The 27,956-nt window shown below is 39.2% G+C and overlaps 2 protein-coding genes across 3 annotated transcripts in view; one reads left to right on the top strand and one right to left on the bottom strand.

Annotated features, from left to right (window-relative positions):
* The window catches only part of PARPBP (PARP1 binding protein), a 35,580-nt gene extending 11,532 nt beyond the window's left edge, over nt 1-24,048 (top strand). Inside the window, exons 3-11 of one of the 2 annotated variants that reach the window (XM_060279904.1) lie at nt 2,430-2,654; nt 4,488-4,598; nt 5,243-5,413; nt 6,981-7,135; nt 15,826-16,009; nt 17,444-17,610; nt 19,275-19,356; nt 20,895-21,057; nt 23,122-24,048. In XM_060279904.1, the coding sequence (XP_060135887.1) occupies nt 2,430-2,654; nt 4,488-4,598; nt 5,243-5,413; nt 6,981-7,135; nt 15,826-16,009; nt 17,444-17,610; nt 19,275-19,356; nt 20,895-21,057; nt 23,122-23,447 (1,584 nt within the window). In that variant the 3' untranslated portion in view covers nt 23,448-24,048. Of the gene's footprint in view, nt 1-2,429; nt 2,655-4,487; nt 4,599-5,242; nt 5,414-6,980; nt 7,136-15,825; nt 16,010-17,443; nt 17,611-19,274; nt 19,357-20,894; nt 21,058-23,118 lie in introns of both variants that reach the window. The other variant, XM_035127993.2, reaches the window with a different exon arrangement.
* A 6-nt stretch (nt 24,049-24,054) lies between these two features.
* Nucleotides 24,055-25,416, bottom strand: PMCH (pro-melanin concentrating hormone). The gene is made up of 2 exons (XM_035128445.2): nt 25,086-25,416; nt 24,055-24,302 (listed from the first exon to the last, which is right to left on the bottom strand). The coding sequence occupies exons 1-2, from the start codon at nt 25,353-25,355 to the stop codon at nt 24,066-24,068; spliced, it is 507 nt and encodes a 168-aa protein (XP_034984336.2). The 5' UTR covers nt 25,356-25,416; the 3' UTR covers nt 24,055-24,065.
* Nucleotides 25,417-27,956: the final 2,540 nt, after the last annotated feature.

The following is a 27,956-nucleotide window of genomic DNA, read 5'->3' as shown; positions in this document are numbered from 1 at the left end:
CCAGGAGAAGTCTAGAATGCCATAGATATAGACCAGAAAGTGATCAGAGTACCTTTGTTCCATGTAGAGCTACCTCAATACAGGCATCGCTACAGGAAGGTGGAATTTAGCCTTAGCTAAAGTTCAACGTGTCGGCAGCAACATTGTCACAACCCACCTGGTGTGGCCTCGTGACCCACTGGTTAAGCCACCTATGGTTTAAACAAGCCAACTTCAGAAACAGCAATTTGAGTTGGGTTGATTTGAAAATAACTATAGTTAATTTAGCCACATTTTTTCAGTCACAGCAAAACCACAGTTAAGCAAAGGAAAGTAAAAAACTTATGGACTTTTCTAAATGGTTGCATGATGGAATTCTCACTGTGGCTCATTTCTGTAATACTAAACCATAGTATAGCACAGTGGGTCTCAAACTTTTTTCTCTGGACTACACTTTGCGAATAATTTTTTTCTTGCACCACATTGAATATTTTATTGATAAGAAATACATTGGAAAACAATAAGAAAGAAATCCTATCAGTACTTGATTTATAAAATAGAACACAACTACTTTATAATATGATTGGGGGCATTCAGAAAGTATAAAACAATGCAGCTAAATAAGAATATGAATCATTCCCAAAACACAATAGACAGGTCTCTTACATATGTACCATAAGTATTTATATGAACTCACACTTCTCATTGAACATGAGCTTGTTTTTGTCAGGTAATCTCATTTATATTATGTCTTATTTGAAGCAGACAAACTATCATGTCTTCATCAAGGCCTTTCTCTTTTGAGATCTTTCATATTCGTCAGAGTTGAAAATCCCTGTTCACAACAGTATGTTGTGGAGAACTGTGGAAGAATAGCTAATGCTATTTTCAAGCACTCTGTTCAAACAGTAATTCTGGATCACAGCTAGGATTGTCCTCAGTATCGCTTGGTGCTCTTCCTCTCATTTTGAAAAGATATCTATCCATATTCTGCAAATAATAATAAAAAATTGATACAGTGGTACCTCTACTTATGAACTTAATGCGTTCCAAACGCACATTCGTAAGTTGAAAAAAATTGTAAGTCGAATCCCATAGGAATTCATTGGGAGAAAAAATTCGTAAGTCGAAGCAACCCTATCTAAAAATTCGTAAGTAGAAAAAATCCTATCTAAACAGCATCCAAGATGGCGGACGGAGCTCCGTTCGTAAGTAGAAACATTCGTAAGTAGAGGTACCAGTGTACTATACTACACTGAATGATTGTCCTCAAATCTTCCTGCTGCCCTTGCCATCTTCTCCTGACATACTAATGTGGCACACCACACCCTTTGAGAAACGCTGGCATAGCATGACATGTGAACATGGTGAGTGGACTGGACACAGATGACATTTGCTTCCTATTGAAATGAATGTGGTATAGATAAAGACTAGCTTGTCCAAATCATTTCAATTGGATGCAAGTTCAGCTTTAGTCTGAAGCCAATCCACTCCACCAAGCATTTTTCCAGGGAATGGTTTGGTGGCATATGATGCTGCCACCATGGGGAAGGTAAGCAGGCCTTTTAAATGTATTTAGATTGTCTTAGTCATTCTTAAGTGTTTAAAATATGTTTTTATTTTATTAGATTACAGTTTTATTACTGTGTTGTTTGCTACCAGGAGCTCCTTTGAGGGGAAGGGCAGAATAGAAATTTAATAAATAAAATAAATATGTAAGGGTCAGTGTCTGTGGGAGACCAGGCTCTAGAAACTCTTTAAGATACAGTATTTATTTATTTATTAAATTTGTTACATCTTCCCCCCTTTTCTCCAAGGAGCTAAATGCATACATGGTTCTTCCTCTCATTTAATATCCACAACAACCCAGTGATGTAGGTTAGTCTGAGAGGCAGTGACTGGCTCAAGGTCTCACAGTGAGTTTCATAGTTGAGTGAGGATTTGAGCCATGGTCCCCCATGTCCTAGTCCTGCACCACACTAGCCTGATATTTCCAGGAAGTAAGGCATTGGTATAAATATGAAAAATGCAAGGAAAACTGAGAAAAAGAAGGGTGGGCAAAGCAGAAAAGGCTATAAGTGGCCATAGGAAGATGAGTCTAAAGTATGTCTCATGGCTCTAGGTCACATGATGATTTTGATATGTAGCTTTAAACCTTAGAAACAGTGACCAGTCCACATAGATATATTATCTTGATGTTTTCTCCTATATAATGTCTCATTAGAATCAAACCATGACACAACAATGCATTTTTAAAAGGTTTGGGGAGGAAATTGATATGGGTATTTTTCCTAAAGTCTTTCATAAAAATAGTTAAATGCTCTATGTGATTAGTTTTTGCTTTTCAGCATAATATAACTTTGAAAGAATGGTTTGTATTTTATTAGCCTGCAATTCCTGTTCCAAATAGTGTAAGTAAGCAGATTTCCCCCTCTTGTATTAACCTACAGAACCGCGGAGATTTTGAAGCATCTCTTAGTGAACTGGTATTAACTTGGAATTACCTGGTACCTGACAAACTGGGCATATTGCAGAAAAATATGGAAGCTCCTGAAAACTATGCTGACATCACAAGTGCATATGCCAGCTTTTTAAAACGCTGCAATATGATGGATCTAATAGATGTCTATCAAAAATGTAGGGCACTAGCACTGGAAAATGAATCTTTATCCTGTGTAAGTATTTTATTTAATTAATTAATTAAAACAGGCTAATGAACAGCCACTTAACTCATAGCCTATGACAAGTAAAACTGGAGTTTAAGGTGACCAAGCAGGGAAATGAACACCTCAAATGTGCTTTATCTCAGGCTGTTGCTGTGCCACAAAAATGGCTAACAAAGTAAATGTGGATTGGTAAGCATTTTTTGTGTGCTAGTAACTTTTGTGGGCTTATTCAAAAGAATGGAATAAAATGTTGCCAAGAAAGTGATGTAGACGAAGCTAAATTAGCTACACAGTAATCCTGCAATCGATGCCAAAGCCACATATTAGCCATATAAGCTACTTCAATTTTTGTGCTAAACTTGGTAAGGATAAAAGCTATGTGGTTATGAAATAAGATAATCCCCTCTTAATGTGTCTGGCACAACTCTATGGAAAGGATGCTCTTTCATGTCAGAGTAACTCAGAATTAAATTCCAGGGATGCAGTCACTTTAATCGGAAACATTATGAAGACAAACTGCTATGGTACTTTAAATTATGAGCATGTGATGAGGAAAGTGCTGCCTGTTGAAATCCTGCTTTAGAAGTTTTGATTTTTATTTTTTTTTGTAATTTTGATTCTTGAATATTTTTTGTCATTTTATTTCCCTATCATCAAATGCCTGCAAATTTCTGATTCACTTAATCACCTTTAAAAAAACACAACAGTACCAGAAACTTGTATCTAAAGGAATTTTAGCCCATTCCAGCCTTACATATGTCCATGTTCAGGTACCCTGCTACTGGGATATAAAGAAAGTTCTCTAGTTATGAGATTTCTTTGTACAATCGTACCTTGGATCCCAAATGCCCTGGAACTCGGACATTTTGGCTCGCAAACACTGCAAACCCGGAAGTGATTGTTCCGGTTTGCAAATGTTGTTTTGGAACCTGAACGTCTGACGGGGATTCTGTGGCTTCTGATTGGCTGCAAGAGCTTCCTGCAGCCAATTAGAAGCTGTGATTTTGTTTTTGAATGTTTTGGAAGTCTAACGGACTTCCAGAACGGATTCTGTTTGACTTCCAAGGTACGACTGTATTGTATTTGAATATCCAGCAAGTATTCTGGGATCAATTTTTAGGTCCCTCCCCATCAAGCCTTTGTTTTACAAATGTGATTGTGGCATGTTATATCCTTAAAAATTATAATAAGAGCCCTGCTGAATCAGTTCAAATGTTTATTCCCGCATCCTGTTCTCACAGTGGTTAACCAGATACCTACTGAAAACCTACAAGCAAGACGTGAGTGCAATAGCATGCTTCTTTCTTAGGATTCCTGGCAACTTGTCTACAGGGACACACTGTTTCTAACAGTGGAGGGAGAACATTGGCTAGTAACCATGGTAGCCCTATTCTCTATGCATTTGTCTAAACCACCCAGGTTGGTAGCCATTGCTACATCATGTGGGAGCCAATCCTCTAGTTAATGCACTGTGTGAAGAAGTAATTCCTATCCACTTTCTCCACAACATGCACCATCTTTGATACTTCTGTCGTATATAAGATTATGGATGGTGTGGAGAATGTGAACAGAGAGAAAAGGAGCACTCTGAGAGATTCTGGCACTAATGGTTAACTCTGCATTCTCAACAAGGACCAGTTTAAAGCTAACCAGTAAATTTTTCTTTTTGAGCACCCATATTCCTCAACCACTTTTCTGCTTTGGGATTTTTGCTATCTACTTGTGCAGCAAACTTTGTTCTGGGTACTCAAGAATCAAAACAGCCTCCACAACCTGTTCCTTGAAAAGAATGGTAGGAGAGTTTCTAGTTACAGTTCTGAAATATCTTATTGCTTCCCAAAGGCACAACTGTTCGAATTTATTGCCGGAACAGCAGATTTAGCCACTGAGAATCATTCAGTTATTCCTACCCCCTCAACACCAACCAGAAGAGTGAACCAGGATCATGAAGAGGTAAAATGTATGGGTATTGTCCTATATCCCAACTATCATAGTGTTTCTTATAACACGTATTTGCTTATGTATAGAAACCACAATTGGACTCTAATATTAAAATTTAGCTGCTTCTCTGCTTTCATTGAAAGAAGAAAACTAGTATTCTATTTTGTGGAAAGACATTTCAGAACATGTAGATAAACATGGTAAAAGATTCCAAGATTCAGAATCCCATCATAATCTCTACCCATGTTTTCTTACCTGTACACCCCTGCTGCTTTTCAGTTACTCAAACCTTGATCTGAAGATAGAATGCCTGACACAATAAAATTTACTTGGAGTCATTAATGAGATAGGAATGATGAACAATCCTATGATGAAATAGTGTCTATTGCCAGGGTGGTCAGTATGGAAAGTCTAGATCTCAGACTGGAAAGAACAAAAGTAATTTAAAATTTTGTCCAGTGTACTTTTATATATTAATTATAATCCATATTTATTTCTTTAATTGCTTACTTGATTTTTCAAAATGTAGATTAGTAAATTGAAAGCTAGTGTAGTATTTTTGCTTTCCTACATATGAGTTTCCTAATATTTTGCTAAATTGTGTTTTCATGAAGCAAACAACTTAGAATAAACTAACAGGATTCTCTTTTATGTAGCTACCATTGATGGTGAAGAAAATTTTGTATGCATATTTAAGTATATTGGTTAACTCCAAGAATGATCTGGCATTTGCTTACATTTTAAACGTTCCCGACAGAGGACTTGGAAGGGAAGCTTTTACTGATCTGAAACATGCTGCACAGCAGAGACAAATGCCCATATTCTTGGTACGTATGACAAATCAAAGCATTTTATTTATTTATTTTGTATTTGAAGGCATTGAGGAGATACCATAGGTTGATTTTTTTTTTGTTTTTTTAAAAGCAAACTGTGTAGGAGCTGGATTGGGATTGTTCATGTAACAGCCAGAAGTCATCCATTTGTACTGCGTTATCCATACTGGCTGGACAAATCCTCCAGTCTGCAATTTTAGACAAGTGAATATAGGCATAGTTTCTGTGAGGATTGTTGCAGTCTGGTACGCTGTGTCAGTACACCAAATACTGAAAAAGTTGACTGAAATCATTCTAATATACTCAGGACAGCTCAGTATAGTTTTGGTGGAGCCAGAGGGGAGCAAATCAAAACTGAAGGGCTTCAGAGCACTAAAGTTGCTTTATGAAGCAGTACAGTAGTTGTGAAAAAAGTGTTTCCTAAATTCTCTGTCAAATGGGCATTACTCAAAGATCTTTCCCTGTTATCAGTGACAGAGCCATAGGAAATCACTCAGGCCAGAGCACTGTACCATGTATTCATAATTTGGGTTTTAAATGTTAATTCCTTTCAAAACATGACTTGGGAACAGGTTTGATGTAGCATCATCAAGTTTTTGGGGTGTTATAATTGAATAAGTATGGAAAAATGCGAAAGATTAATCAGTTCAATTCCTAAAGTTGCATTATTTGGTGTTTTATGAATTATGGGCTTGGACTATGTTCATCAGCCACTCTTTTATGGTTACCAAAGAAAGAAAACTTCTTTGTATAAAAACATGGTTTTCTTTTGGCAGCTTTGTTCTAAAGAAGAGGAATTACGAAATATTTTCCATTGAGTAGTCAAGATTCTATGAAGCCCACACAATCTGCAGTGTATCCATGAGCACTGGCAGAATTATTCTACAAGGTTGGGGGTTCTCTAAATATATAACCCCCATCTTTATTTTAATTATACAGTTTGTAGATAAGAAGAACACACTTGTAGACCCACAAGATTCTGCTGCACTGGTTAACTGGGTTTGTGTATGTTTTTGCCAAAGGATTACTTTATGATGTGGTTGAGGGTCAATGAATGTCCCACGTCCTGTTGAGGCAGACTCACGTGCCTTCCATACAGGCTACCTCTATGTTGGCAGCTATGGGGTCAGAATTTTGACCCAGAAGTCACCTGGTGCTAGTACCTGCTTTAATAGACACAATTTTAATTGAAATGCTGCACAAAACATTTAAATGTAAGGCGGCTAATGGGAAGATCAAATTTGTCTTACTATGCAGGCACAATCCTTCTGGCTTGAAACAGTAGAATGGGTTGAGCAATCAATATACTTAAGTTTTCCAAAGATTTGTAGTTTTGCTTCACAATAGCACACAATTATCATATTTGGAACAGATTTTTCTTTGTTTTACAATCTCATAGAAAGCCATTATGTTAACTTTAATTTTAAGGAATAATTTGGACTTTTCTTTGATACCATGAATCATCCTGATATTTGTGGGAATATTTGTGGTTTACGTGTGGTGTATTGGTTTTCTATGTTTGCACTACTATTTTACTTAGCTAAATTATATGTCTTGTTAGATGGCAACATCTTTTATCCGAACCATAGAACTTGGAGGAAAAGGTTATGCCCCTTCCCCAGCTGATCCTTTAAGAACCCATATGAAGGGACTTTCACACTTGGTTCACTTCATTGATAAACTGGAAGAAATTATTGGTGAAGTCCAGGATCCGAGGTAATAATTTTCCTATGTACGGTATGTGTACATGCTGCACTGTTTAAAATGTTACAGGTAGGCAGCCGTGTTGGTCTGACGTAGTCGAAACAAAATAAAAAATTCCTTCCAGCAGCACCTTAAAGACCAACTAAGTTTTTATTTTGGTATGAGCTTTCGTGTGCATGCACGCTTCTTCAGATACACTGAATTAGAAGTCCCCAGACGCTTATATGTAGAGAAAGGGTGGGGAGGGGTGGTGGAAATGGGTGATAGACTGACTGATAGCTGTTGACGACTGCAAACGACTGCAAATGGACTTGCATGAAAAAGCAAGGGGTGAGGTGGCTGAGGATCGCTTTATCATGTATAATGAGATAAGAATCCAACGTCTCTGTTCAAACCAGGTCATGGTTTTAAGCTTGGTGATAAGTTGCAATTCAGCAACTTCTCTTTCCAGTCTATTTCTGAAATTCTTTTGTAGTAAGACAGCTACTTTGAGATCTTGTATAGAATGTCCTGTGAGATTGAAGTGTTCTCCTACTGGTTTCTCTGTCTTGTAATTCCTGATGTCAGATTTATGTCCATTTATCCTTTGGCGTAGGGTTTGGCCTGTTTGTCCAATATAGAGAGCTGAAGGGCACTGTTGGCATTTGATGGCATACATAATGTTAGAAGATGAGCAATTAAATAGTCCTGAGATGATATGTTGGATGTTGTTGGGGCCAGTAATGGTGTTGTCCGGGTGTATGTGGCAGCAAAGTTGGCATCTGGGTTTATTGCAGGCTCTGGTACCAGTATCCATGTTAAATCTGGTGGTTGTCTTATTGTGGGTGAGGAGTTGTTTAAGATTGGGTAGCTGTCTGTAGGCAATGAAAGCTCTTCCTCCCAGAGCTTGAGAAAGAGAGCTGTCATTGTCTAGGAGAGGCTGTAGATCTCTGATGATGCGTTGTACTGTTTTAACTTGGGAGCTGTATGTGATAACTAGTGGTGTTCTGTTATTTTCTTTTTTGGGTCTGTTTTGCAGCAGGTTCTCTCTAGGTATCAGTCTGGCTCTGTTGATCTGTTGTTTAACTTCATCAGGTGGATATTTTAGTTCTAAAAAGGTTTGCTGTAGATCTCTTAGGTGAGATTCTCTGTCTGTAGAGCTGGAACAGATGTGGTTGTAATGTAGGGCCTGGCTATATACAATGGATTGTTTAGTATGTTTGGGATGGTAGCTAGAGGCATGTAGATATGTTTGTCGGTCAGTTGGTTTTCGGTATAAAGGGCAAGAAAGGTTATTTGAAAAAAAATATTTAAAATAGTTTGACTTGGAGTAAGCCCCATCAAATGCACTGGAAATTACTTCTGAGCAGACACAGAAATCCTATACATGTCTATTCATGAATAAGGCCCATTGAGTTAAAAGATGCCTTCTGTCAGGAAAGTAGGCATAGAATTGCAGCCTTGGTCTCTCTCTTTCTCCTTGCTTTCTGCACTCTTGAGTTGGTTTGCACATCACACTATATGTTGTTTAGCACAGAGGCTAAACAATCTAGCAAGCCAGAGCCTTATATTTCTCTCTTCCCCAACCCCCACTGGCCATACTTGAGCTGTGCAGGGCCACTCACCTGTCAATCACCTGATGTCACAATGACATTGGATGATGTAGCACAGGGACGTCCAACTCCCAATAGTCTGAGATCTACTCACAGTATTAAAAAAACTGGCAGTGATCTACCAAAGTTGTGGAGCTTTTTTAAGGAAGCCAAAGTTGCCCCCCCTTTTTTAGGAGATCACTGAGGGGCCAGAGATCAACCAGGATCTACCAGGAACACCCTGTGATCTACCAGTAGATTGCGATCTACCTGTTGGACATGCCTGAGTAGCATGTTGGAGTACCAGTGATCAGCTGATGGTTGTACTTCTGAAGCCCTGCTGACCAGCCCTTTTGGCTCCCATCTTGTTACTTGCATATACCTGCCATGATGTTGGGACTGGCAGGTAGGTGGATCCCTGACAGCCTAATTAGGCCTCTGTGCCAGAGGTTCCTCACTCCTAGTTTTTCATGACATGCATAAATGGGAAAAAGCCAGAAGTTTACACACAATATTCCTCTTTCCTCCTACAATGTGGCTGGGTGGGGGAGTTCAGAAGCTTTTGCTTATGCTTTAAGTTTGCCACAGTTTGTTGTGTTATCTGGACAAGCGAACTGTGGTTAAAACTCTGGTTAATTTTAAAAGAAGCCAACTTCAAACTGGTTTCTGAAGCTGATGGATAAAGTTTATTATAACTCTGGGTCCAGATGGCATAGCAAGATGAGCTTAACTAAAAGTGAAGGTTAAAACTTCCAAATTCCAGAGGGGAGGAGCGCATGAAACTGGGACTTGTTTGAAATAATTCTAGCTCATAAACATTGCACTGTGCTTTATTGTGATATTGGAATCTTTCTTGATTCTGTTCCATTTTTTTCTTTCTCTAGTTTTTCTTGCTTTCTTGTGTTACCAAAGAATATCAGTAGTAGTAACAGAGGCTAGTGCTGTTACTGCAAACTTGCCTTGTACTACATCCTGTGCACAACCACAGAAGTGACATCTATGTTCAAAGAACTTTGTAGTTCACAGTATCTGAGCAAATCTGGGTGGGTGAAGGACGAATGGGATTGACAAGGAGAAATGCAGGGGAAGAAGCAGTCAGTTTTGGCAAAAGCTCAGGAAATAATTAAAGAAGAGTTCATTGTAGGATAAGAACCTGATACATGAACCTGATAACTGTGAGCTGTATAACAGGAGGTCAACTTTGCAGACAGAGCAAGGATCTGCAAGGGAGAGAGAAGGGAGGTGCTCATGGGATTCAAGTGAAAATGAGTTTATAAATTAAGGATAGGAAACCTGTGACCCTCCAAACATTGTACAACTCTAGCTCCCTTAATTTCTGACCTTCCCTGCTACAGTTACAGAGCTTCTCAGAGAGCCAGTGTGGGAGGAGAGGTGAAGAAGAAGAAGAGTTTGGATTTGATATCCCGCTTTATCACTACCCGAAGGAGTCTCAAAGCGGCTAACAATCTCCTTTCCCCTCCTCCCCCACAACAGACACCCTGTGAGGTGGGTGGGGCTGAGAGACTTCAGAGAAGTGTGACTAGTCCAAGGTCACCCAGCAGCTGCATGTGGAGGAGCGGAGACGCGAACCCGGTTCCCCAGATTACGAGTCTACTGCTCTTAACCACTACACCACACTGGCTCTCGCCAGTGACATGATAATGGAAGGTTCCTTAGGTAAATATATTTCAGTATCACATGGCCAGAAAAAATTCCTGTATCCTAGAGCAGTTTGTGAGCTGAGGATATATAACAAGCCTTTTTGTGCACTCTTTGAACAGCTACATGGGATGTCCTTTAGTTGGCCATGCTTTTTTAGCAGAGAGAAGACAAACAGCCCAGCTACATGTTAAACCATTAACTGGGCAAATATTTCTGGCATTTTTAAATAATGGAAGATGCTTCTAACCTGAAATAGCTATAAATCTGCATGCCCATCACATCATACCAGTCATTACATGAGAAGTTCAAGTATAAAAACCATTGACCCCTTGATGAGGCACCCATAGAGGAACAGTACCTAGTGAGGATGGAGTTTACTAGACTGGTCACTGTATTTATTTTTTTTAAAAAAAAGCTTGGTTGGCCAGCTGAGGAATTTTCCAAAGTCTTTGACCCTGGAGTAAAAAGAGGTTTGTGAAAACTATGAGGGATAATACAAGGCTTTGAATACTGCGAGAGGAAATTCCAGAGAGTTGGCATCAAAATACCTGAACTAGCATTTCAAAGACCTATTCTATAAAAATGTGCATTCTGAAATAAGTAATTGGTAAAATAACATAAGTTCTCATGCTGATTGATGCCCACAATCTATCATGAGCTGTCTTTCTATTGTATAACAACATGGTATAATACATTATATTTGTTATAAATTGCAATGTGTATTTTCTGTAACTGCCATGACCGGGGGGAGGGGAGGGGGAATAAAAATGCTGATACCTCTGTAATAGGATTTTGATATATGGTTTCCTGTTCCTGGAATAGATGTTGGGGAAGCTGTTTTATGTCTTATCAGGTTTTTGAATACTGTCCATATTCTTGACAGTCTGTATTGCTCTCTCCATCCCATAGTTCCCAGAAATAGTACATACTATAAAATCTATATTGAGTAGTAGTATTCTTTTTATGCCGCCAGCAACTTGTTTACTATAGGATCAGACTTGTGAGTATCCAAGGCCAGAGCATGCAAGGGCATCGCGACCACCACTTTAGTACTGGAGGAACATGGCTTCATGATAAATCAACTGAAGAGCTTTCTCATCACAACTGAGAGGATCCAACACCTGGGAGTGAGGAGGGGGTGACACAATCCAGCTCAAAATATTTGTGTCCCAGGAGCAAGAAGACAAGCTTCTGGACAAAACAAGGAAGTCCATCTAATGGGCATGGTGCACCTACAAGGCTTTTTCCCATCCAGGACCCAGTTTTGAGAAAGATAGGCCACCTGGTACCAATGCCACATCCCTGTCAATACTCTGATGGTTTCTCTTCCTATCCAAACTTTTACAGAAGGTCAGAACACTCTGATACAGAGTCCAACTAGTGACTTACCACTGTCTCCACTTTGGCATATCCCAGTGCAACTGAATTTTCTAGCCCATAAGCCCCCATGTTGGCAGCAGCTCTGTGTTTAGACCAGGCATCCCCAAACTGCGGCCCTCCAGATGTTTTGGCCTACAACTCCCATGATCCCTAGCTAACAGGACCAGTGGTCAGGGATGATGGGAATTGTAGGCTAAAACATCTGGAGGGCCGAAGTTTGGGGATGCCTGGTTTAGACCATGAGTGGCTTTATGTCAGGGATGAACCAATGGTTTCCAGTTCTCCGGAGGGGGACCAGAGGGAGGGAGATGATGATGGGAGAGTGGTTGGAGTAAGTCTAGAGGCTAGGGAGCCAGAAAGTTCACAGGAGCAGCAAGGGTTAAGCTTGAGCTCAGAATTGGGGGGGGGGAGTTTGCCCCAGCTATCACGAGATGTGCAGAAAAGAGGAGGGCTGAAAGACGAAGATTCCGTGATTTTACTGCTGCTGGAGGGGCAAGTGCAGGCCTCAGCAGAGATCTGAACTGAGTGACTCTGATGGATGATCATTACATGCTAATTGCCTGTTGTAAATACTGTAAAGAAAGTCCATAAAAATGTCGGGAGAATCTCATGGTGATTGCTGTGAAGAGAGGGAGCCCCGTCAGTCCTGACACTTTAGACAAAGGGTTTTCCCAATAAAGTAAACTGGAAAATCCTAGCTTCCAGATATTTGTCCACCAATTTAATCTGAAATGGCCAGGAAAGCTTTCCATTGCTGGTGGAAATGCCTTTGTGTCCAGGCCACAGCTTCAGGAGTCCGAGAGATCCTTGAGTTTGTGCAAGCTTATCTTGATTTGAAAGCACTTGGTGGCCCTGGAGTGAATGTTACTGGATTGGAGGAAGGTCCCATAGCCACGCCAAGCAGTTCTTACGTGGTTCTGCTCTCCTGTTGCCACCCCTGCTCCTGTTGCCAGCCCCCTGCATTTATTCATAGATTCCCTACATGGGACATATACCTAGTACTTGGGGCACTCACCGACCAGGTTTTTTGAGCCTATTTAGCAGCTCTGCATACCTGAACTTCAATGGAGGACATCTGCAGGGCATTCACATGGGCTCACCCCTCTACATTCACCAGGTACTACAAACTAGACAAATATGTTTTGACAGAAGCAGCCTTTGGGAGGAGGATCCTACAACAAGTGCTGTGATTACTAATTGTCCTTCTGCCTAGTCCATGAGGGTACTGCATTTGTAAATCCCTTTCCTGTATAATCCACTGATGAAGAATGAAAAGTTGGATTTACTGTAAAGCAGAGATTTTTTTTCTTTCTGGTTAGCAGACAATGGTTAGCAGACAGCTCTGTCTTTTGAGTCAAATCAGTGTGGTGGGATTCAATGGTATATGTACGTCACATTTGTGCAGTTCCCTCTGGTAAGCCAAGCAGGGATTCTAAATACACCCCTTCTCCATATTTTTCTAGCTATTTCCTTATACTATTCTGTTAAGGTTTCGTTCCCTGGGTTTTTGTTGTTTTTGTTGTCTGCAGCCATAATGCTATCATCAAGGCCAAGTGAAAGGATAGGAGGGTGGTTCTTTCCTCTTCCAGCTCACTACTGCAAACATTTTTAGAATTGTTTCTTACCGTGCCTTCTGAAGACGAGCTATCCCTTTACTGTATGCTCCACTCTCTGCTGACCAGAAGTGTAACTTTCCAGTTGTTAATATTGCAGGTCAGAGGTAGGACAGAAATCAGTTTAAATTAATTTAATGTGGCACAGGTAACGTAGCAGGAAGTGAAGTAGACCAAATCTTAACTGCTTGGCTTTTTTTGCACAGCTTAAAATCATTCATGCAATGTATCAGGAACAAATTTAATACTTTGGGCAACTTAATAAAATCAGCCTCAAGTACAACCCCTTGCATAGTTATTTAGGAGCAAATCCTGTTTAATTCAGGATTTACTTTTGAGTAAACAAGGATAGAATTGGATTGGAAGACTAATCTGTTTATACTGTACCTTAATGCAAAATGAAGAAAACCATGGCATAATGTCTTTAATTCCCATACACAGTAGATCAGTACTTTGTCTTGGCCTCCTCATATGAAAAATGAATGAAGTTTTCCTTTCATTGCTCCAGCTAGAGTTGTGTATATCTGATGGGGAATGGGAACATTTTTCCTGGAAATGAAGAATGTGGAAAGAAAAATGAGCATTGGGGTATTAGCTGTTGGAGCAGCAATAATAGGTAGAAACAAACACATTGATCTTAGTTTTCCTGAATGTTGTGCTGCCAGAACAAGAATAATAGCTAAATGGCCCTCTTTGTAGAACTATCCAATCAGACTAGGTGTGATCCTCATACACAATTGCCAGACTACTTTTAATGGGAGATTGGTTTGTAAGAATCTTAATAAAAAGACTGTTGTAGGTTGCCTGGCCTGGAAAGAGTCTTTTCTATACCTATGATGAACAGAAGTTTTAATTATGATGGTCCCTTATTGGAAGGCAGGTAGCAGTGTTTGCAGTGCTTTTTTTCTAGGGGGACGCAGGGTACGCATACCCCTAAACATTTTGTGAATCTAAGTTTGGCCTCATTAAGGGGCAATATTTCAATATGAGTAGGAAAATGAGAGTACCGGTACCCCTAAACATTTTTTAAGGGAAAAAAAGCACTGAGTGTTTGTGTATGGGGAGATTCCTGGGTTAAGGTACCATAGGTTTTTACTACTCAGATTTTAGACTTCAGAGCTCTTTGGATCTGAAATTATGCTGGTAAAAATCCATACTAGATAGAAACATAGTAGCTTACCAGAGTCTAGTTACTACACTATCCTATACATCTTCACACTACATACAGCTTGGAGTGTGAGAGTATGAGATCTTCTGAAGTATCACATGACCTAGAAAGCAGAAATGTGGAACACAATAGCTGAAGACTCCCAGATTGCTGTTAAAAATATTAGTCACTTCCTTGACATAGAGTAAATCAAGTACACTTTAAAATAGGAAAGATGCTTCCAAACAGCTGAAAACAGAAATGGTTATATATATGTAGCCTCAATGAATTGCTAATAAATGCTAAAGATGGAATTATTTTACATCTAATGCTCAAAACCCAAAACATGAAATTTCACTTTATAAGAGGCCATATTTGGGACAAAATGCTTGGCTACTGGAGTTTCTTTACCCATTCACACACTAGAATCAGACTTGAAAAGGAGGATTTTCCTGACTATGTAATTGAGCTAACAGAGCAGAAGCTTCATTTCTTACTAAGCTAGCTAAAGGCCTGTCAAGTTTGAATGGTGGGGGTCAGAGAAGGATGGAAAGTTTCCATTCTTTACTCCTACCTATATACCAACAAACACCCAACAATCATGTAAGAATCACCGTGGGGTAGTGATTAAACCTGCTACTATACTTAGTTATTCTGGTGATTAAGAATTGAGCTTATTCTATTTGCATAGTTCTCACTAAATTTCTGTTTTCTTGGTTACACACTAGTATGCATCATGGAATGTTGAGAACTGAATTGTATAAAGTATGCACTGTATTAAAAATACAGAAATCTTGTCTTTCCCTCTGCTACTGGAAGCATACGTCAGACACTTTTATTAAAAATATGTTTGTAAATGTCCTGTTTGTGCTAGCTATTTAATTATTGCTATGCAGTACTCAAAACACTTTTGTTGGCTTATGAGCTTATAAAGTTTGGGAAATGGAAATGTTCTATAACAACAGGCAGATTTCACTTCTTTTCAAACTTTAATCCACTTGTGGCTAATGAGCAGAATTAGATAATGTGAGTGAACAAATGATAGCCTGATGGCATAGCAAGTTTTAATTATTTCCTTTTCTATTTAAAATTGTAAACTAGAGAGGTCTACTGTCCCTGCTCCTTGACTCTTGTAATCTCCCAATTCTAAAAAGTGAAAGATTGCATTAAAGGGCAAGATCTTATTGCATGATGCTGTGCAACTGAATAGATCAAAGCTGTTGGCTGAACAGTTTTGATTAACTGTGAAGACGCTCTGTTTTCAGAACTATTAAGTATATTAAAATAGCGCCAAGATGAATATGGAGATGACCCTAGGTCTGTTTTTAGACTTGCAGGGGGGCAAATTCTATCAACAATCAAGATGCATTTGATAAAAGGAAGAAACAGCAGGGATGCCTTCTGTCAAGCAGCAGAGGAAGTTGTACAATGTTTGGATTTGAGGATTAACAATATTATCAACTTTCAGCATGAGTCTATGACAGCTAGCACCACTGGAATTAGTCCAGCCCGGGTAAGGGGCCTCCTTTTGTTCTTCTAAATTGTTTGATATATAAAAGAAAAGACATTTTTCTTAATGATTTGAATGTAGAAACTCAGTAATACAAGTTTAATACAATAATAGGTAATATATGTAATACAAAGTAAGAACTATCTATGCAATCTAGGTGTCCTGTAATATGGGTTTAACTAGTTGAAATAAAGTATTTGCTTTTCACTGAGGTATTGTGTGTGTGTGTGTGTGTGTGTGTGCGCGCGCACACACACACACACACACACACACACACACAGTGTCTTACTTGACCAATACTTCTAAAGAATTCTGAAAGAAAAGAGTTTTTCTAATAATTTAATACTGATAACATCAGAGTGAAATATTCTAGATTTTGTCTAGTGTCTCAAGACATTGGTACCAGCAACAACAATTTTACTCAAATATTATAAACTTCTACCTTTTTAGATTTTGAAAAAATATGATTTTCCTTTCATTCTTAGTAATGGTTGACATTGTGATTACCCTTACCATTATGTTACTAATGTTTATATGCTGGGTTTCTTCTCCTTGGCTGGATTGGATAATAATGATAATAATAATAATAATAATAATAATAATAATAATAATAATAATAAAAATAAAATTTATTATTTATACCCCGCCCATCTGGCTGGGTTTCCCCAGCCACTCTGGGCAGCTTCCAACAGACATTAAAATACAATAATCTATTAAACATTAAGAGCTTCCCTAAACTCTGGGAGGTCTTTTTGTGTTGTCCCCCCCTTAGCCCTCCCTTGCTTTAATCCCTTGGCATTATCTTTGTGCATGACTACCTTCAGTGGTGCACCTTGTTGGTTCTTGCTGCCTTAAGTTGGGGCACAGTATGGTCTAAGATAAGTAGATGTACGGTAGTATGTGATACAACCTCCACCCATGTATCTGATAATCCCAACCTGTAACTAGTCACTTTTAATTCAGTGATAAAGGTAAAGGGACCCCTGACCATTAGGTCCAGTCGTGACCGACTCTGGGGTTGCGCGCTCATCTCGCATTATTGGCCGAGGGAGCCGGCGTATAGCTTCCAGGTCATGTGGCCAGCATGACAAAGCCGCTTCTGGCAAACCAGAGCAGCACATGGAAACGCTGTTTACCTTCCCGCTGTAGTGGTACCTATTTATCTACTTGCATTTTGATGTGCTTTCGAACTGCTAGGTTGGCAGGAGCTGGGACCGAGCAACGGGAGCTCACCCCGTCGCAGGGATTCGAACCGCCAACCTTCTGATCAGCAAGTCCTAGGCTCAGTGGTTTAACCACAGCGCCACCTGGCCAATTCAGTGATACACATGCACAAACATTTATGTTCAGGTTTTAAGCTTTATAGAGAGGTTTTATATCCTAAATTTGATGCAAACCCCTCCTGCAAAGCTAATAATACTCAATATTTAATTTCAGCCCAAGCTACATGCTATAAACCATGGCACTGCTTATTGTGGCAAAGATACTGTGAAGGCCTTATTAGCACTTTTGGATGAAGCAGCTACCGATCCTCCTCCCAAAAACAAAGCCCAAATGTTGTTTGGTGATGAATTTGGATTCCCTTGTACGTTTATGTTGTTCAGGTAAGTGCTAGGTGCTGAAAACTGGCAAAGCCTCACAGAAGAGGTGAGAGCAAGAATACTTATTCCCATGAAGCTGATGACGTGGGGCCACCTCATATGCAGTTATCTCCTATACTAAGACTATGTAAAGAACAACAAGCATACTGTAACTTAGGAAGTGTTGAATGTGTGTTTCAAACAAGACAATGGGTCAGGAGGTTGATGCATTCAACTGTCCTCGGCTGGAATTACTCTTGGGTGAAAAAGGATGACAATATTGTGTCAATAAAATATCAGTCATGGAATTCTGTGTAACAAGAATAAAGTCATTAACAAAGGGGAAAACAATTGCATAGTAAAAAACTGGAGTGAAACACTTGAGAAGGAGCATACCAAGACTTAAGTACTGCTAAAGATAATTTCTAACTGAGCCAGTTTTATGTTGCCTGGAGTTCGATAAAATACGGCAACTGAGAAGCCTTATAGCTACCCATATTTCCTTAATGAAAAATTCAGTTTCAGCAGAAGGTTTAGTAAACTTATGACTTTACCAGAAATGGTCATTACAGCTACAGTGATAAAATAAAAACAATAGAAAAAGGGTAAAAAACTAAAAGTATGTACAGTCATATCTCAGTTTAAGTACGCCTCAGTTTGAGTATTTTCAGTTTAAATACTCCGCAGACCCGTCTGGAACGGATTAATTCACTTTCCATTACAGTGGTGCCTCGCTTAACGAATGCCCTGCGAAATTTCCGCTTAACGAAAGGGTTTTTCTAGTGGAGATTGCCTCGCTAGACGAATTCGTTTTACAAAAAATTCGTCTAGCGAATCGCGGTTTCCCATAGGAATGCATTGAAATTCAATTAATGCGTTCCTATGGGTTAAAAAATAAAAAAAATCAATGCATTCCTATGGGATTCGCTAGGCGAATTTTTCGTTATAAGAAAAGACCCGTGGAACGAATTAAATTTGTCTAGCGAGGCACCACTGTACTTTCAATTGGAAAGTTCACTTCAGGTTAAGTACGCTTCAGGTTAAGTACGGACTTCCGGAACCAATTACACTCATACCTCGGGTTAAGTATGCTTCAGGTTGAGTACTCCGTGGACCCTTCTGGAACAGATTAATCCACTTTCCATTACTTTCAATTGGAAAGTTCGCTTGAGGTTAAGTACGCTTCAGGTTAAGTACAGACTACTGGAACCAATTGTGTTTGTAAACCGAGGTACCACTGCCCAATGAAAAATAAGTTGTCTCTCCCCCGCCCCCCCAAGATAAGCTTTTCCAATCAAGCTGTCATCAATAGGTACAGAGCTCCTTTGTATGTCTGCAGATTTCTGACCTAAAAAAAGCATTTGTTTCATTGCGGGAACCTATTTACACAAGCATTTTTTGTGTACATATGAATTGGCTCCCTTCTTTAAAATGAATTAAACACCCACACAGCCAAAGGTCTCTGCAGATCAAAATACAGGTTGCATCTCTCAAGTCAGAGCAGCTGCAGTAGGTTTTGTTTTGGGACTGGATTTGCTTTTTGGTCATATGCTAAAAAGTCATTTATTTTGGTATTTTAAAAAAACAGACGCCAAATCTTTATATGCATGTAATAAAAATTCACCGTAATATGTTCTCATATATTGGGCTGGTCACTATTGCTTACAGTCACTGTTATATTAATTTAGATCTCCAGCACAATCTAGTGGATCTTCTCCAAAAGTTTTGAGACAGAGAATTCGGACAGCAGTTGGTGAAAAAAAAATTAAGGTATGATAACTGCAAAATCCTTGCCTTGAGGAGAACTATTATTAATCTAATTGATTACATATCTATATTGTCTGGTGTCTGAGGCCTGATTTGCAATTTCAGGTGGAATAATGTTTTTATTTCACTCTGCTTTCTCCCCACCATCCCTTAAAAAACAACAAAAACTGCCATGAACAAGCACTGGGGTAAACACTGTCTACCCTCATGCACCAGCTCCTACACTTCCTTTCCTAAGCAAGATAATAAACCCATACTGGGGAACTCTCAATACAAGCCAGGCAAGAAGCACTGAAGCTAGTGCATGGGGTGGAGAGTAGGAATATGTGTTTGGCTGAGGTGCTCACCCCAACCTGGCTTTAGCATACTGAAAGTTTTCTAAAGATGGAAAAAGCTGTAAAACAGAGCATTTTGGTCTGTCCTCTGTGAACTGATCACTTCTGCTTATTTGTCTGTAGAAAGTACCTTAACAGCAGGGGTGGATCTGAACATTCTTCAGTTTCCAGAAGCTATTGCTGTAAATGATTGGTTTGCCTCCTGCAGTGGAATAAGCATACTTAGAGTCCTTTGTTGAAAAATATGTATCAAGGTGTTTTTCCCCCCAGTTAATTTGGATTTAAACTTTTAAGCAAATCTTAATGGCTTAGATCTAATCCTGTGGGCCTTTATATCAGTAAAGCAGTAATTGTAATGGTACTCTGTGTTTCATTCTAATTTCACAACCTCTGGTATTGTGATAATGCAATGTGTTAGGTTGGAACTACAGTACATATATTAAACATCACCAAATATAGTATCATACAATGCTGTTACGCTACACTGAAATGGGCTGAACAAGAGAAGACCAGATGATCTTCATATACTGTACTGTATTGGCCCGAATATAAGGCACAGCCGAATATAAGGCGCACCTTTAAAATTAAAGAAAAAGAGAGAGATGACAATACAAAGAGGAGTGGGGGCCGAGGGGGGCCGAGGAGGCAGCACTTTCACTCCGGCAGCAGTGGGCAGCAGCGCTTCCAGAGGGTCAGCACCACCATGGGCCCCCAATGGGACAGGCGGAGAGAGGCGGCAGCTGGTGGGACTCATGCACCCCTCAGCGGGCTAAAGCCAGGCAGCGCCTCAGGCTAGTGCCAGTCCCAGCATACCAGCTGCATCTTCTGTTCCTCCTCCTTGCAGACCTTCTCACTCTCTTGTCCACGCTCCTCTCTTCCTTCCTCCTTGCCGCCTTCTCACTCCCTCTCAGGTACCCCCTCACCGCACCGCCATCTTGGGAGTCGGCCCAGTCGAAACCAGGCAACATCTGGGGACAAGCCTGCTCCAAGCCAGTTTTTGTAAGGTTGCGAATATAAGCCACACTTTAATTTTTCATGGTCAGAATTTGGGGGGAAAGTGCGGCTTATATTCGGGCCAATACGGTATATAATGTAAAATATACAGTTATCTAAATTTCTGGAAGTATTTCCACATCAGATTTCCATATTGGAAACCACGTTCATAGCAACCACCTGCATTTCATAATTTCACTTCTTTCAATTTAGTTGAAGCAACCTTTAATTAGGTCTCAGTTTTCTTGCACCTACAAAGATGACCAAATGACTGAGGCAAAGGGTCAGCATTTCCAGGCAATCCAAGCCCTAACATGTGAACATCCAGCACTGAAAGAAAAGGCTGTTCCAGACTCTAAAGATGAATCAACTGCAGGTAAATGAAACGGCAATCAAACTTCTCAAGACCTCTTTGCTCTCCCTTTCCCCTTTTCAATGACTATATAGTTGCATCTTTCTGATAAGCCAGATGGATTTGTATGTTGCCAAATTCAAATTAACCATTCTAATCACATCTAAAATTGTTTTGTATAAGAAAATCAGAGTTCTATTGAATCACACCAAAGACTCATCTAGCTCATCTATTTCCAACACTGGCCACTCAGGGGCACCTGGGAACTCCACAAACAGGTTATGAAGGCAGTCATGCCTGCTACTGCTCTCTGTCTCCACGTTCTGATATCCAGCAGCTGGTTCTAGTCAGGGGCGTAGGAAGGGGGGTGCGGCTGCCCCAGGTGTCATCCTTGAGGGGGGTGACAAAATGGCCTGCAGCACGACCGAGCCATGCATCTCTCCTGGGAGTGATGCAGTGGCTCGGGGCCCCGCGCTGCCCGAAACAGCAGCGTGGGGCTTGCGTCTGCCAGACGGACGCTGTGGGCAGCTCGCCATGCTGCCCCCCTGGGCAATTCACCACAGCACCCCCATGTGTGGATCACCCCACCCCCATGGGTGGCTCACCCTGCCACTCTGCGTGCCAGAACAGCTAGCTACGCCCCTGGTTCTGGTATCTGCAACTAGTATCCAGATTCTATTTAGCCAGCATGGAACTTATTGTTAGACTAGTTTTATTATGTACATTTTGTTCTTTTAATCATGCGCTTCTTGTATACCTTTTTCTCAGTATTACCTACTTTACAGAGTTGATGTGGGAATAGGCTATGCCTGTCCAATATTTATTAATCCATGGCATGGAATTTGCCTTTTTCATTTGCACCCCACATCCTGAGTTCTCATCAAGTTTCCCATAATGACTCCACAATATCTTTCCTGGTTCATCATTATCAGTTCAGACCCCAGCAGTATATATGTATATGTGAAGTGTATATGTGAAGATAGTATGTTTTGCCCCAAGGTGCATAACTTTATGTGTAAAAGTGAACACATAATTCAAATACCATTTGCCATTTTATTACCCATTTACACAGTTCACAGATATGCCTTTTCAATCTATTTACAGTTCACTTGGAGTTTCACTGTCCAGGATAATTTGGTGTCTTCTGCAAACTTGGCCACTTCACTGATAATTCCTAATATGATCGTTTATGAACTAGTTGAATAGTACTGATATCAATGCAGATCCACAGGAGACACCACTGCTTGCTTTCTCCTGTAATTATTTTACACAAAAGCCCTTTATATAAACGTTGGCCATGAATATTCAGGCCTTCAAAGCAGTGGTGTTGAAAACAGCATTGCTTTTGAGTGTTGTTTTTCATTGCCTTAGGGCTATATTTATTCTATGCTTGCTTCTACAAATAAGTAACTGGAATATCACCGAGTATATATTTGCAAGGGCTATATAATGCAGTCATGGAAACAGCAAATCCTGTTGCTGCAACAGCTAGAATAAGTGTAATGTGATCTTATAAATTTCTGCTACTATATCTGTGGTCACCAGATGCGCCTTTTGCATTTGTCCATCCAGGTGCATAACTGAGTACAGGAATTTCTGATGTGTAAAAGTACGTTGTGTGAATTGACCTCTTTCAAAATTGATACTCTAAATATTCTTGAAAAGTTATTTAAATTTCACATACTTTTTATAGCCTCCTGTCTATTGCTGTGGTAAATAGATGAAGACAAAGGTGTTTAAATAGGGCAAATGGTTGATTTAATTCTCTTACATCCACTAATAGTTGCATTTTGCTGTATATATTTTACTTTTTAAAGATGAACTTTCCTCCTGTTTTCTGGCCTCTGTGTGTCCATTTCCTATTGCAATTGCTGAAATGTTTCTTCTAAATCATTGGTAAAATCCTGTATCATATTTGGCTTGTAGTGGACTAACTCCGCTAATTTGGGTTGTGCTAATTATTTTTATAAGAAAGTAATCTGTGTAAAAGTAATGATGTGGATTTAAGTGACACATCAGAAAAAAATACTCAAATAATATTATCTTATTTTTTTTCTTATAAAAATGTTGTCTTCTCTTAACCAGCAGAATGCCTACATTCACAACTTGAAAGTGCTGCACTTGGAACTAGTTCTGGAAATGTTCATCAGAATGGAAGTAAAAGTAAAGAAATAGGAAAACTAAGTTGCCAGCCAAGAAACAAGAGCTCAAAGAGGAAGCAGGTGGACAGGACTAGTGGAAATGTCATATGCAGTAATGAAAACGAATCACTTCAACACATACACAGTAAGAGACCAAAAACTGCAGTGAAATGCCAGAATAGTTTGGACAGCAAAATAAAGAGGGCTGGAAAATGCAACAAAAATAAACTGATTGTTGGTCAAGCAAAGCTAACTCATTTCTTTAGATTATAAATGCTCTTACTGTGATTCTTATGCAAACAATTGTTGACTCGTTTTAAGGTTTGGAAGAAAAAATGCATACACTACAGTAATACCATCTTCCTTATGATTATAAATATTGATATGTATGCAGTATTTGGACAAATGGATCAACAAGCTTTGCAGAATTCCCAGTTTTAATAATGCACTGTAATCTTTTACATTTTATAATCATGTGGTATTTTGATGTACAAATATTTAGGATCAATACAAACACAAAACAATACTTAAACCACAACTACTTCTTTACTGAATTGTCAAGAACATGGTTTTGTCTCTTCCAAATGATGTACTTCAGCAGTTGTTAGACTTGCCAACAAGGTCGGTAGACTCTTCCCAGCATGCACCTGAGCACTGCATAAAACATCCAATAAATAATGTATTGATATTTTTGTGCAGATAAATAGTTAACAGACATAACATTTATTTAAATTGGGCTTAAGAACATCTTCATCTTACATAACTTCACTAAGCTAATAATCTTAAAATCTCTGAATCAATTTATTTAATAAACTTTTTAAAGGAAATGACTCCAGTCCAAGTGTTTGTCTCAGTAGTTGATACTTAATATGCTGCAATAATCCAGCTGTTTTACTTGCTTGAAATAACCTGAAAGTTATACTTACTGTCAAAATCTCTTCTTCCAATAGGTAATTTAGCTGAGTTCTCATCATCTTCAGTCTCTCTCCTCTGTTGTACAGATTGAATGTTCTGAACATCAGCATCAGCTGAAGTCATAGGTCCCTCCAGTGCAAAATAAGGAATTTGCTTAATATCCAGGTTCATGGGTTGGCCATGACTTATGACATGGTGTTTAGGATTTATATTCTGCATTTTTTAAAAAATGTAATTTAGATGTTAAAGAAAGAATGCAAAGTGTAGTGATCTCAGTCGATCTGATGAGCCATTTCCAGAACATGAAGTGGATTGCAGGTCCTTAAAGAAAGCCTCTTTGGAGGACGCCATTTTTTTCAAGTGGGCGAGCAGTGTGTGTGTATATATTATATATATATATATAATATAAATGAATAAAGAGAATGAGGTTGAGAAGAAAGCTGAATGTTGGAGTTTTAAATAGCATAAAGCAGATATGTTGGGGACTGCCCAGTGATACAGAAATTTTGCAAGTTAATATTAAGGAAAATTGAGGCTACAACTCAAGTAAAGATTTAAGCAGATTGTATTGTAATTTTGCTAGGTTCTGTAAAAGTAATAGAAGTCAGATAACTTATTTATTCTTTGTTGGTGATGCTAAAGTTCTCATTGCTCAGAACTGAATAAAAGAAGAAGCCTCAGCAATACAGAATTGAGAAATTGTTGGAAAATGATTAAATTGCCAAAGTTAAATACAGTACTGGGTTACAAGCAGAGAAAAGCCCAGAAGAATACTTCCAGTATTTTTTTTTATTTTAAAAAGATTTATTCAAAGCAATCTAGTTAATCTAATTGGATTAAACTAATAGAGTTGTAACTGTTTAAGGATTGATTATATTTATCAGTTTTTAACTATTCAGGAATTCTTAAGAGTTTGTAGGTAGAATGATTATATTGTTTCATATAATTTATAATAATGTATTAAAAAACCATATTAGCTCAAAAGATGAAACTCACAGAGAACTTGGAGGCTCCATCTTCCTCTTCATCCAGAAAACTGTTGTCCTCCATTTTATAATGCTCAAGAGAAGATGCGGGCCATGCCTTTTCAGCTTTGCCTCCATTCTGTATTACTTTTCCAAGTGTGAATGTACTGAGCAGCATATCATCTTCTGCTTTTCGCATAGACTTTGAGACAGAAAGAAAGAAACCTTGAGAAAAGAGAGAGAAAATTAGTATTAATGCATAGGATGAGATACACATTCTCTGGTGCCTTAATGTTTGCATGGAAGAGAATCAAGTTCAAATATTATTTGAAAGAGACTACTTTGAAAATAGTGTTGCTTACAGACAAAGCTGTCTTTATATAGCCTACCGAGTGAATAGCAACCACTTCAGTGGCTTATGTGTTCTTCAGATGGCCACTAGTTAAGAGAGTGACCTTTTGTATACTATTACATTTCTTTTATTTTACACCATGGGTGATGAATTTATTTCGTAATATAATCTTGAAATACTTTGGATTATCATATACCAAACATCACAGGACTATATCACTTCTTCCTTTTTCTAAATAGAAACCATTTTTTTAAAGTACTAATTTGCACTTATGTGGAAGAAATGTGTGTGTGTTGCGGGGGGCAGGGGGGAGAGTACTTTTCTTGAGAATGGAGAGAGGAATCTCAATAAGGGAAGTCTAAAGTAATGAACATTTTTGTTTATGAAAAGGCAGCTAAGCATGGATATGGTCATTAGATATTTTTGTTAGAAGATCAGCACTTGCACATTTGAAATTTTTGAGAATGCTTTATTTTATCAGGCCTAGAATTTCATCTCACCACTAGGTACTGATTCTCTCCTACAAATGCCCTCGCCCCCCCCTCCACTTATGTGGGGTAATGGGTAGTTTGCCTATAAGTGCCTAAAGAGAATTCTGATCACACTTCTGTCTTCATTCTGGCCACAGTTTGTGTATTGTAGGACCCGTCCAACCAAAAGGATCTGCAGCAACACCATTGGGGAATGCCAAGTGACTGCCATTTATGAGCCTATCAGTTCAATCACATAATCGGGCAAGGCAAAGCGACAGCTAGGCCCAATGACTGATGGTAACAGTGGTTCAAAAGTCAAGGAGACTACCTCGGAAGGTGGTGGACTCTTCTTCGTTTGAAGTTTTTCAACAGAGGTTGAACGGCCATCTCTCAGGGATTCTTTAGCTGTGATTCCTGCATTGCAGGGGCTTGGACTAACTCTACAATTCTATGATTCTCTGACTAGGACTTGATTGAAAGGGCTGAAGAGGTGGTGGAGGAAGATAAGCACACTAGAAGCCACCAGGAGTAGATTAAGAAAATGGAAACATCAGGTGGAAGGCAGCAGCTATAATGGATTTTTTAAATGTTACTTGTGTTAATACCCCACCTTGCCTCCAAGGAGCTCAATCAAGTTGGTGTACATGATTCCCTTGCCACAGCCTTGTGACATAGAGGTTGAAAGACAGACTGGCCAAGGTTACCCAGTGAACTACATGGCCAAGCTGGGTTTTGTACCTGGGTCTCCCCAGTCCTGTTTGGACAGATTCAGTTTTGATGTTTTTTATCACAAGCAAAGTGGCCACTGCCTGATCACCAGAGCTGTGGGTGAGGTTAGTCAAACAGCTTAGTTCAATGAAACAACAGGGCTTTCAGTTAACACATCACCGTCTGCCTTAGCAGCTCCACTTAACAGTATAATTAACTACAGAAGCTCATGGTTGTAGTTCAAGACCTGCTTCAGGCTGACATTTTATTTGGCCTCAGGAAAACTACTTATATATATGGCCAAAATAGCTGAATTTAAAACTGTCATTATGCAGGGAAAAGAAAATGGGGGGAAATGTCCTGTAACATGAAAAAAATACCAAGAAATGGGGCCAAAATTGAGTTTTATAACAACATAGTACAGGAAAAAAATTCTAAACTAATAGTATTTGCAGATGCAGGGCTGTTCGTAAATGGCTGTGCTGCCAAGCACAGTGAAAGGTATGTGGTAAGAAGGGGGAGAAGATGAAATATTGTTTTAATACCGTAAAGTTGGAAAGACAGATTTCATTGTATTCAGATTTCTAATATATATTCCCACAAGATCAAATAGGTAATAATTGCTCTCTCCCTCTCCCCCTCCCCCCCCCTCTCTCTCTCTGTGTGTGTGTGTGTGATGGGCTCAGAACTATTACTTACTTGTGAACTTTGATATTTTTGCAAATGAAAAAAGCAGCGCTCAGTCACCAAAATTACTAGAGGCCTTTGGCCACCAACTGGCTTTTGTGGCAGGGTTTCTTAATGGTGGATATTTTATTCTCTTATTGCATTCTTAAATGTTTTAAGTTGTTTTAACTCAGTATTGTTTTTTTAATATGGTATCTTGTTTAATTGTTTTTAATATTTATAACTTACTGGTGCTTTAAAAAAGCTGTATCTGTTTTCAAGGTATGTTGTGAACCACCTTGGGTTCTACACTGGGAAGAAGGTGATATATAAAAGAAATAAGGTGGGAAAAAATCAGCATCAGGCAGTAAACATGTTTCTCATTATGATATCTACAGATCTGAGTGTTTGAACCTGGATCTGCCACAATCACAAAAATGGGTGGGGACTCTCTACCCTAGAGTAATGTTGCACTGAGAGCATTATAAAAAAATAAAATGGTGGGTGGCAGCATGGCACAGACTGTAGCACTGCCATCAGCAGGTAAGGTCACCAGGGAAGGAGAGTGCCCACCTGGAGGGCATTTTGTCTGGGCTCATTTCAAACTGGGAGCTGGTTTTGCTTAGCAGACTTCCTTAATGTAAAAGTGATCGAAACAAGCTGAAATCTGATGTCCTGCTTACCATGTGCTTCATTTTTCTAC

Source organism: Zootoca vivipara, chromosome 10 (assembly GCF_963506605.1).
Source record: "Zootoca vivipara chromosome 10, rZooViv1.1, whole genome shotgun sequence".
Taxonomy (NCBI): domain Eukaryota; kingdom Metazoa; phylum Chordata; class Lepidosauria; order Squamata; family Lacertidae; genus Zootoca; species Zootoca vivipara.
This window is presented reverse-complemented; position numbering and strand designations above follow the sequence as displayed.